General features: G+C 30.4%; 1 protein-coding gene across 2 annotated transcripts in view; it reads left to right on the top strand.

Annotated features, from left to right (window-relative positions):
* The window catches only part of LOC145263731 (disintegrin and metalloproteinase domain-containing protein unc-71-like), a 647,136-nt gene that overhangs the window by 513,821 nt on the left and 121,775 nt on the right, over nucleotides 1-11,540 (top strand). For both annotated transcript variants that reach the window (XM_080120710.1, XM_080120709.1), the window contains exon 4: nucleotides 11,116-11,182. In XM_080120710.1, the coding sequence (XP_079976836.1) occupies nucleotides 11,116-11,182 (67 nt within the window). The remainder of the gene's footprint in view (nucleotides 1-11,115; nucleotides 11,183-11,540) is intronic.

Here is an 11,540-nt window from a genome sequence, read left to right as displayed (position 1 = left end):
CAATTTTAAATGCTTGTACAAAACAAGTCTGCAAACTTCTTGAAAACACCTCGTATTTAGTAGTTTACAAGCATTCTTATTATGGATAAAGCATCTATTATTGCTCCAACAAAACCAAATAGATTTCCAGAACCTCCCACCTCCCCTCCAGATTATTTTCTTTATTCTTGTTGTCACCATTTTCTATTGACGAATCGCTTCATTCATATAGATTTGTTGCTGTCTGAAGATTTTGTTCCAGTCTTTTCTTTGTCATTATTGTGTGTATTATCCAATGCCAAGGAACGTACAGATCGATTATCGCGGATTCCGCCTGAAGACTTTCTGATTCTGAGCACGATTTCTCTCGAGAATGGCCACTCCTCTCTTTTTTTTTTATTTCGCTTTGATTGCAGTTCTATTTTTGGTTATTGCTGTTAAAGAGACAAGATTCTATAATATATATATATATTTATACTAGACAATTTGCCTGTTAAAAACGTGCCAAAATTTAAAAACTGTTGACTTGGAATGAGTACTTTTTGTCAAATTGATGCTTGAATATGGTTAGATTTGTGCTTAGTTTTGCATTAAATACTAATATCTACTAGACACCATAATACTTAGTTCGCTGCACCTTGTAGCAAAGCTCCATATAAGATTTCAATGAAATTGGCCCAGTAGTTTCCAATAAAACTTCTAGACTAAATGTGATATTGTGGTGCTTAATCCCTAGTTGTGAATTGTACGGATACCATAATACTTAGTTCATGGCAACTTATTATATCAAAGGTCCATACAAAATTTTAGCCAGTTCACTCAGTAGTTTTTAAGGAAAAATGGAACAGACAGAGCAATGTATATATGTGTGTGTGTGTATGTATGTATGTGTATATATATATATGTGTGTGTGTGTATAGTCGTGGATATAAATGTGTGTGTATATTATTGGCATTGTCTTATAAATATTAATACTAATATTTATATTAATACTAATATTTTAAAAGTATGTAAAAAAAAAACTTATTTAATTTTTATATTTTTTATCATTCATTCGGAAACTATTTAGTCAGTAAGTCATTTAATCACCTGCAGTGGCTGCGTCAACTTGCTTTCTTGAATTCACAATGGTCCTAATATTATTTTAGTGATCATCAGTTGTCTACTATATATATATATATATATATATATATATATGAAAATTTGGAATTGAATTCTGTAAATTCCAAAAATTTATGACAAATTTATTATTCGAACAAGGAATACAAAAATTTTCAGTTTCTCTCCTTAATCCATGAATTCATTTACACTATTGCTCTATTTCGTGTACTGATCTTTTTTTTTTTTATCTGATTGGCATTGTCTTATAAATATTAATACTAATATTTATATTAATACTAATATTTATAAGGACTTAAAATTAAGTTTACAATCTGTAATCTGAAAGTATTTCAAAATTTCAGTTTATATATATTATTTTTTATGTAAATACAGTCATATCTTGCTACAATGTGCAGACCGTTTCTATCATAATAGATCTCATCAGGCAAGAAAAATTAAAGATAAGGTAAGATCGTTAACCTGGCTCCATGCCAATCATGGCAAAGTAATCTTTTCTAATATTGAAAATGGTCCTAAACCATTTTCAATTTTTGAATTTTTCTTGCCTGATGAGATCTATCATGATCGAAACGGTCTTCACATCGTAGCAAGGTATGACTATTTACATAAAGAATAATAAAATATATATATAATTTGCTCTCTTTGATTGAGCACTATCAACGACGTTTGTTGAAATTCAGTTATTCTTCATCTTTGGATATCTCTCTACCTTTATTTTTGGATATTTCTCTACCGGAATAATATATATATATATATATATATATATATATATACTAGCAAAAGTACCCGTGGTTGACTTGGTTGAAAAACAACCTACAGAAAATGGACTCTGATTTATGAAAGTATGATAGGTTATGAAAAGGAAGAGTTGTAAAGAGATAGCTTCGAATTTGGGGGTATCAAAACCAAAGCAAAATATGATGAAAGTAAAAATAAAATAGATAAACCCCATAATTTATTATACCATACCTGTTCGCACTGAAACACTTATCACAATATTCTGTGGATCTATATTAAAAAACTTTGTTAAACTTTGTGACATATTTCCATTCTATGGAGGTCAGGCGCAAACGAACACCCCATAATTTTATTATACCATATTTCTTCAAACTGAAACATAATTATCAAAGTATACTTACGCAGATAGATATGAAAAGTCTTTATTAAAGTTTGTGCCTATTTCCATTCTATGGAGGCCAGGCGCGAATGCAAACCCCACAATTTTATTATACCATCCCCATTTAAGTTAAAACATACTTATCAAAGTATTCTTATGTACATCTATATCAAAAACACTTGTAAACGTTTTTTTTTTAATTTTTAAATTTTTTATTTCCATACTTTGTGGAGCAGGCGCGAACGCAGACCCCACAATTTTAATGAACCACTGTTCTGCCAGATGAAACATACCCATTCCTGTGTCTCGATACATCTTCTATCATTATATGTGATCAGTTTTCTATAATAGTCAACCATATAGGAGCCTATTCATGACCAGACACACACAGAAACGTTCAGCTTTATATTATATATATATAGTCTTTGAAGTTTTTAACCTTTAAAACTATACAAAAAAATATTTTTTATCATTCGTTAGAAAACCATCTAGTCAGTAAGTTATTTAATCACCTGCAATCACTGCATCAACTCGCTCTCGAATTTACTATAGTACCAATAATTTATTTTTCAAGGGATCATCAGTTGTTTACCATGAAACACTGTTTTGGGGGGGTTTAAAAACAAAACAATATATTACATCATGGCTCCCCAGCAGTGTTGATCAAACACCACCACCCTTAATCTTAGGAAGAAGACATGTTACAAACATTTGATCCAATTTCGTATTCTTAATTGCAGTTACTAACCTTTTCATACTATAAAAATGAATTTCTTACCTGTGTGATTCATCAATTTCCACATTTAAAATGGATATATTTTTAATTTATCAGTCTTGTATTTATAATATTAGGATTAATCCATTTAACTACTTATCACCCCCACTATGATTAGTATTTAGTATATTTACATTCTTATTTATTTAAAATTAGATATATAAAGGTTAAAAATATTTTTACATATATACATTTTTTTTTTTTTTTTTTTTTTTTTTATCTTTTTTATTTTATTATTATAATTTTATTATATGTACTTATAAATACATTTTATACATTGCTAATATAGTTTTGGATTTCCTTTGTTAATATTGTCTGGTTAATCTTAAACGATTCATATATATATATAAAATCTGTTTATTAATACGAGTAACTGGTATTATCTATATACAGGGTGACCCCCCAAAAATGGGTCCTAACTCTAATTAGGCCCCGTTTCTTAGTGTTTTGTCCGAATGAAATGAAACTTTGGTCATAACTAGTTTATTATATTCAAAACATCACATCAAAACACTAGGGTCTTTGACCTTTTTTTCTCCGTTCTACAGCATATTCTAGATGGCCTCCATTTACCTTTTGTTTTGTTTTTTTGCGTCACCTTGTATTAGTACTTACCTTCCACCTTTGTACATATGTAAAGACTAAATTGTCATGTTTAGTGTTCAGTTGTATCCTTCTGTTGGTCTCCACGCAGGCACCAAAATATATGCAGACAAAGAAGATGTAGAAGGGATAAAATAATTGTGAGAGGATCATTGTAGTTATTCATCAATTGATTTTCTGTATATTTTCTCTTTATTATCAATATTGTTATTTACAGTCTTATAGATAATAAGCAACATTGAGCCTGGCCAATATTAAATGGGTGACGATTTAGGTATACCAGGTGCTGTATGTGCTCTCCACTTATCTCTGCATTGTTTCTAGTCATCCTGGACTTCTTGCCATTGAAATCAAGCAGTGCCCTTTTAAGAGAGGTGTTGCTGGAGATTCTGCAACTCTTGCTTTACAATTACATGCAGCTATCCTTACAAATAGTATCCATTGTCTCTTAAGACAGCATAGGGGCGATACTAGATATATAATACTGCTGGGATACAACACATTTACAGACATACAAACTATATAATACCAGCAAGAAGAGCCGACGTTGCCTGGGATTGAATGATGATCAAAGAATGTTTCATTCTCTGATACTTTTATTGTCATTGAAATCGATGAAATCGATCATTTTTCAATCAAATCGATTTATTGCCTGCTCGAGTTGGGGATTCATCACCATGTGCCAGAAGGCAAGGTCACATGCCTCCTCACGGTGACTTAGTCTGCAATACATTGTAGTCTACATGACATTGTAGAAAACTTACTGTTGATTTTATAAAATTAATTTTAATGGCTTGAATTAAAGTTTAAAATGCAAAAGTCAAGTATCATGATTCAATTGTGCTCTAAACACAAACATTCATTTTGAATGCACACCTGTCATATAAAAAAAATACACTGTTGATTTTAGTCTTGAATTTAAGTTTAAAATGAAAAAGTCAGGTATCATGGTGCAATTCTGCTTTAAACAGGAACATTCATTTCAAACGCACCTCTGTCATATCAAAGAACCTATTGTTGATTTTATACGTCAGGCCTTTTGGCTTGTGTGGTAATAAAACTTCTCGAATGCATTTGTGATTTTAGGCTGTGTTAGGTGTTAAGTTTGATCAAAATTGCTTGTTCCTTCTTTCAGCGGATTATTTCAATTATCGATTATCAGTAAAGACATTAAGATGCAGAACGTATCTGAGAACACTGCCAGACACATAAAGTACCTTCATGTGAAATTTTATAAAAATTGGTCCAGCTGTTTTGGAGTCCATAAGGAACGAACTCACGCACACAAAGTTCCTTTTATATAATAGCAGAGATAGAAATAAGTACATAAACATGCATAACATATATATATATATATATATATATATATATATATATATATATATGTGTGTGTGTGTGTAAACAGCAGTTTTTCATTTAAGCAAATGTTAAAAATAGCAGGAATCGTCTGCTATTTTTATTTTTTCATTTTTTTCTAATTTTTTATGTTAAAATAAAAAAAACAATCTAAAATGTATGCATCATATTTATCACGAACGTTTTCGATTCTTCATCGAATTCTCACAGGTAAAAAAGCGAATCTACAAAAAAAGTTTGAGAAAAGAGAATTTCAAAACTTAGTTGTGAAACTGGCACCAGAATTCAGTTAGACGTTAAAAGAACATTTTCAGACTGTTCACGTGATGCTAGAATTAGCGTTACACCATAAAATTGTATTATGTTAAGTATTTAAAAGTATTATTCCTGGTTTGATATGCAATATTATTAATTGTAGGTCATTGAGTTTTAATTTAGATAGCTTTGGGTAATTTAATTTTTTTTTTAATTGATTTTGGAATGTATTAATTGAGTGTTATTAAGTAGTATTTTTCTTAAATCAGACAATTATGCTTTTGTAGATGTTGATAATGTGAGCTAGAATTTACAAGATGCATTGTGGCAGGATAGGATAGTGTTCATAAAAGCAATGTATAACTATTAGTTTTATTATTATTATTATTATTATTATTATTATTATTATTATTATTATTATAATATTCTCCTAAAAGCGCATTTAGACTTATAATTAACATGGGTTCCTTCTAATGTTTAAAGGGTTTGGAAAGAGTCGTTTTTAATTAAGGATTTGGATTAATTTATTTATTGCGGACTATTATCCTCGTCTTTCTTATTCCTCTGGCCTTCGTCAGGTGGTAACCGCGATGGGATAGAAACTCCGAATCTCCTAACTGCATTCTCAGCAATTACTGCCTTCCATAGTTGTTGTCGTCTCACCATGTTTTTGACCAAGTAAGCCTCTGGTCAGCTTTGGGTAGGATTGAAACGGTTATCTTCAGAGAATTCTCATCTGGAACCGTAGAGATTCAACGTTTCTAGGTTTGATTTTTTGGTCTTATAAATCCATGTTTATTCATTATCTGATCTTCCATGGTCGGGTTAATGATGAATTCCAATTAAATAATATATATAAGGATTTGGAGTTTTAAATTTCTCATAATGAGTCTAATTTGATTATAATTGTCAATTGGAGATATGTACCTATGTACAATATTCTTATGTCCTTTTCTTCTGATTTGAAGTTTGGCTGTATTTGATTACAGTAATGGATGTTGAAAGTTTTTACTTTTATACTAGATTTTATGTAGATTCTCTAACTTTTCTTTCTATAAGTAGCATGCACATATACGCAGACACTGAGTAATATACTAGCTGACAGCCTAGCGTTGCCCTGTTGTACAAAGCACTTAAACATGATGTTTTAATTTATGCAGATTGCGTATGTATTATTATATAATCAATCCTCTATTGATTATGATATATTATAAGGAATAATTTGCCCAGTGGACTAATTCGCAAAAAAAATTTTTTTAATGATAATGTCGCTCATCAAATTCTGTCTGTGTTTGTTTACAATATCATGTCAGCTGATATTTGGGCTTGACGATGAATGCCCTGGTTTTGCTGATTAATGGTTAGTTTTAAAATATGCAAACGAAGAAATGATTTGCAGCGATTTTAAATGGTACCTCTTCTTTTATCATAAATTCAACTAAGAATAAGGAAAAATTAAAATAAAATGGTGAGGTACACACGGGCTTGAACAGGGGATCATTCAATCTGATATATATATATATATATATATATATATATATATATATATATATATATATATATATATATTTACTTTTATAATATACCGCTTCACTGAAAACAGACACCTATTTTATGTTCATCTCAAAAGGTTTAGTTTTATTTATTACACAAGCATACAATTGTTTCGACCCTTTGTTGATATTTTTATATATAGTTCTCAGCATATATGATTTTTATTATTCTTATACCAGCGGGGCACTCATCAGCGTTAAATATATATGTAAGTCACATCTGTAACATAAAGGTTTCATACATAATAATATTTATAGCTTGTTAAACCTATTTACTTCAGTTCACATTATAGCATATCAACTCTTTTTTTTTTTTACTTTACATTATATGTTATTACATAAGTTGGGGGTTCTACACTTTTTGAACCCGTGTTATTTATTTGTTTGAGCAACTGTAAAACGTGTGTGGTGATGTCTTTTCTTTCTATATTGCAGGCGTGCGTCGAGTTAAATTGTGACTGCACCACTGTCCTTTCTGTAAATGGAAACTTTTTCATAACTCTGAATCTCTGTTTCTTTACATAATTGAGTGTATTCAATCTCACACATCGGTCTTTACCAAATTATCTTGCTATCCCTTCATCTTAAGGGAGAGGGTCTTGAATTAACTCCTACATCTTAAAGCATGTGTGTTCTTTTGTATCCAAGAACAAAATCGCCATTTATTCTTGCTGTTTCCTCCAAAACAACTACCTAAACTTTATTTTTTCAAATCTCATTCTCAAATGTGATCTCATCAAACTCTTATTAAATCACGTTCTCCTGAAACAAGACCTAGCTGCACGTGGCTGCACTCGTTAACCTTCCCGGCGTGACCCCTTTCAGCTTACATCAGCCATCTGCGAATGTTGCAACAGGTTTTGAACTCAACGACTTTCACTAAAAAGTGGGAGCCTTTTTCTAAAATCTATCTCTATGTACTAGCTAAAACTGCTAGCCTGCTTATGTAGGATCCCATTATTTAATACATCCACCTAGAGGTACTTGATCGTCCGATCTATTCACAATTTGGAAGTATTTTTGTTGGTTTTATACAGCCTAGCATCATATGCTTCGTGCTATGCATACATACATACACACACACATTTACGTTATATATACATACACACACACACATATATATATATATATATATATATATAAACGTAAATACCCCCCCGACAAGCAGCAAAATCCCACCCCTTCACAGTTGAGATCCCTAGTTGTAAGAGAGCCTTCTACTCCAGTACTTTCTTCTCCAGAATCGCTAGACTTTGGAATTCCCTTCCGGGTTCCTGCTTCCCTAACTCTACTGACATGCAGAAGTTCAAGTGTAACGTGAACCGACATCTTGCTGCCCAACTCCCCACATAGTACCCATGTAGCTTATGTCCCTAATAGTAGCCCCTACATCAAAGTGGCAATGTGCCTTATTTGGGGTGAAAATGTAATTAAAAAAAAAATATATATATATATATATATATACACACCTATGAAGTTATGTTTTTTTTTCTTGCTCTGACGTTGATATTAATAGCTTACTTTTTCTATTTAAAAATTATTGAAACAACCTTTTTATATAGTCAGTCATGGATATGCAAGCGACTACATAAAGGTTAATTAATTTGCATATTCCTTTGAAAAACGAGCGTTAATTAATTACTTATTCATTTTTTATGGTTTTTTATTAGATGATTCGTTTCATTGCACTATTATGCTGAATTCTATTTATGTATAATTTCTACATTCTGCATAATTGCATAGAATTTAAGCTGAAAACGTTCTAGTACACGGAATATTTTGTGTGTGTGTGTGGCGGTGTGTGTGTATATGTGTGTGTGTGGCGGTGTGTGTAAGTGACCTTGTCGATGTGTATGAAAAGTCTCTACCAAACTCCTCTCTAAATATTTGGTCTACATAACTGAAATTTTATATAGAGAGTATCTAGGCCTGTAGTACACTTTCGATTTATTTTTTAGCCGGTAAAATTGCTGCTAAGGGGTCAAAATTGAAAAAAAAAACATTGACTTTGGCCTGGTGTAAACTGACTATACTCGGGTTTTTTTTCTGCATATGCGCTAATTAAGTTATAGGTTAAACATGAGTTTTTGCAGTTTTTTGTATACATATGGATTTACGTCATACGCTAACAGTTGGCGAGCTATAGTTTTTTTGTTTTTTTTTTTCGATTTTAACTGGTGGCACACAAGTTATTTTTTTTCTGAGCTTTGAAAACACTAATATATAAAAGGTACAATATAATAACCAATATACAACTGATAGAATCATAAAAAAAAACGAAATATGCATGAATTAAAATATAATATCTAAATGTATTTTACGATCGGGCAACGCTGACGGCCTGCTAGTATATATATAATATTCTACCGAATAGCTAAAATACTTAAGAAGTCATTGCTTGTGTACTCTCCCAGACGTTGAAAAGATATGAAGATGATTTGATAAGTGAATCTGGAGCCTAATCTTCATCAATTCAAGAGACTTAAAGATGACTGACATATTTTATCATTATTTATATGCAGAGTGATACGATAGCAAAACTGTTTCTAAATTTGATTCTTTGATTTTCATTTTCATCATTTCTATTCATGTATTCTAATCAGATAAAAACGAAGACTGCATCAAGTTACCTTTAAAATTAAGACATCATTATCAGAATCCCTTCCCCGCCATTTTGCATAATGTGTTTACTTAAACAATTTTTCATGGTGCAAAATAGTGGAAAATATATATATATTACATCCTAAAAACAGTTTTTCATAGTAAGCATTTTTTGTTTAAAAAAAAAAAAATTCTAATTATTGTAACAAAAAATACATTGTTTCTTTATTTTCAAATTTAAAAAAAATATTGTAACGAAATGTAATGTGGACTTCTCTGGATAGATTAATTCTCATGAATATATTTTCATATATATATATATATATATATATATATATATATATATATATATATATATATATATATATATATATATAATCTCATTAGCTATTGTTCCAAAGACTAAGAAAGAATTAATTCACACTCATATATTTTTTATGCAGATGCATGAAATTTCATTATATTACGTCTTATGCATGTTTTATTGAATAGTGCCAAAAACAAACTCTTCACTTGACAACTCTTCCGAGGTCAAAAAGAACTGCTAGAAAGTTCATTATATGGTATCAAAAAAGAATTTTTTTTTTAAATAATAAAAATGGAGATATGTAAAATATGCAAAAATATAAATTTTAAAAAAAAAAAAAACACTTATTTTAGTGCTTATAAGCACCCACCTCTAAAAATCATCTGGGTCAAAACATCTAAGGTATTGTCTTTCATAGCCATGTTGGATTTCAGAAAAATTAGAAATAAATGTTTCAGATTTCGTATTTAAAAACAGAATTTGAAAAAAGCAATAAAATAGCCCACAAAATTCTACTTGTAAAATATTTATTATAAAAATTCAGCTGAATAATCTAATTAGATTCATAAGCCAATAGAAAAATAAACATTAAACATAAATTACGAAACTAAGGCAATATAGAAAAATAAATGTTAAACATAAATTACGAAACTAAAGCTACCTACAATAAGACAGATTAATTGTTATTCAAACAAATGTTTCAATGTTACAAATAAATGTTTTGCTTCTCAAAGACAAATGTGTTATTTAATCTCAATCAGAGCAAACCCAACGGATAATGTATGCAAAATGATGATCTCACCATTTCATTTACAATTTTGCTTACTAGCATAATAATAAAATATTATAACTAATTAAAACCTAATATTTAGAATTCACTCACATTAATTGGTAAGTAAAAGTAAAACTATGTCGGATCCTTACATGGTGCACAGTGGATAGAATAAAAATTCAGTTGTGCAAACTACATTCCTGAGGTTTAAAGTTTCAATCCTCAGTGTGGGCAATCCCCTAAAAATGCAATTACGAATTACTTATGACTGACGGAACGAGAGCGTGCTATCTCCGTGGATTAAATAAATCGTTTCGTTCGAAATTTTGTGCAGATTCCTAAATTCCTGAGTTCAGCATAATACAGTTGAGGAAGGTCGGAGTTTTTACATTGACTAGAACTTTGTGAAATCACACTCAAGATGAGAACAGTAGTCTGAAAAATCCAAATGATATGAATAATCAATCCTCGTCTCAAAATTACAGAACTGTAGATAGGTTAGTTTGGAAGTCAGTTTTCTAAAAGCCGTCCAACATAAGCCAGCATGTAAAACTTGCATTAAACTGCATATGATGATGATGGTAGTGGACATAAGTACACACTACTGCTTTTTAAATGTACTTCAGGTGAATGTATGCAATGTATACTAATTCGATTACTTTTCTCTTCTTTCAGAGCTTTATTATCCAAAGGTATCATGATAAAACAGTACTTGAACAAACAGCAGCAGATAATACATAAGGTAAGTAATGCCTATTCTTGCTTTTCAAATTTAATGGGAAAACCTGTTAATAACGGAGATTATGTATATGTCTGTCTGAAGCCAGAACTATTATTATTATTATTATTATTATTATTTTAATACTCAATTCAGTTTACTCTATTATTTCAAACTAATTTATTATTTTTCAATACTTAATTCAGGTGTGAGGGTTATAATATAACACCACCCTCTCAGGAATTACCTCCTCCATTTGTTTTGGTGAAGGTAGTATGGTATAGGTTCTATTGTTGTGATACTATCCTCTCAAACATTACCTTCTCCTTTAGGGGTGTAGTGTAGTGTCTTTTTTTTTGTTATTAGAGTATCCTCCCAGGCA

The sequence above is a fragment of the Euprymna scolopes genome, chromosome 39, assembly GCF_053919585.1.
Source record: "Euprymna scolopes isolate OS-2025 chromosome 39, ASM5391958v1, whole genome shotgun sequence".
Taxonomy (NCBI): Eukaryota; Metazoa; Mollusca; class Cephalopoda; order Sepiida; family Sepiolidae; genus Euprymna; species Euprymna scolopes.
The sequence above is the reverse complement of the archived record's forward strand: the minus strand, read 5'-3'. Positions and strand labels throughout refer to the sequence as shown.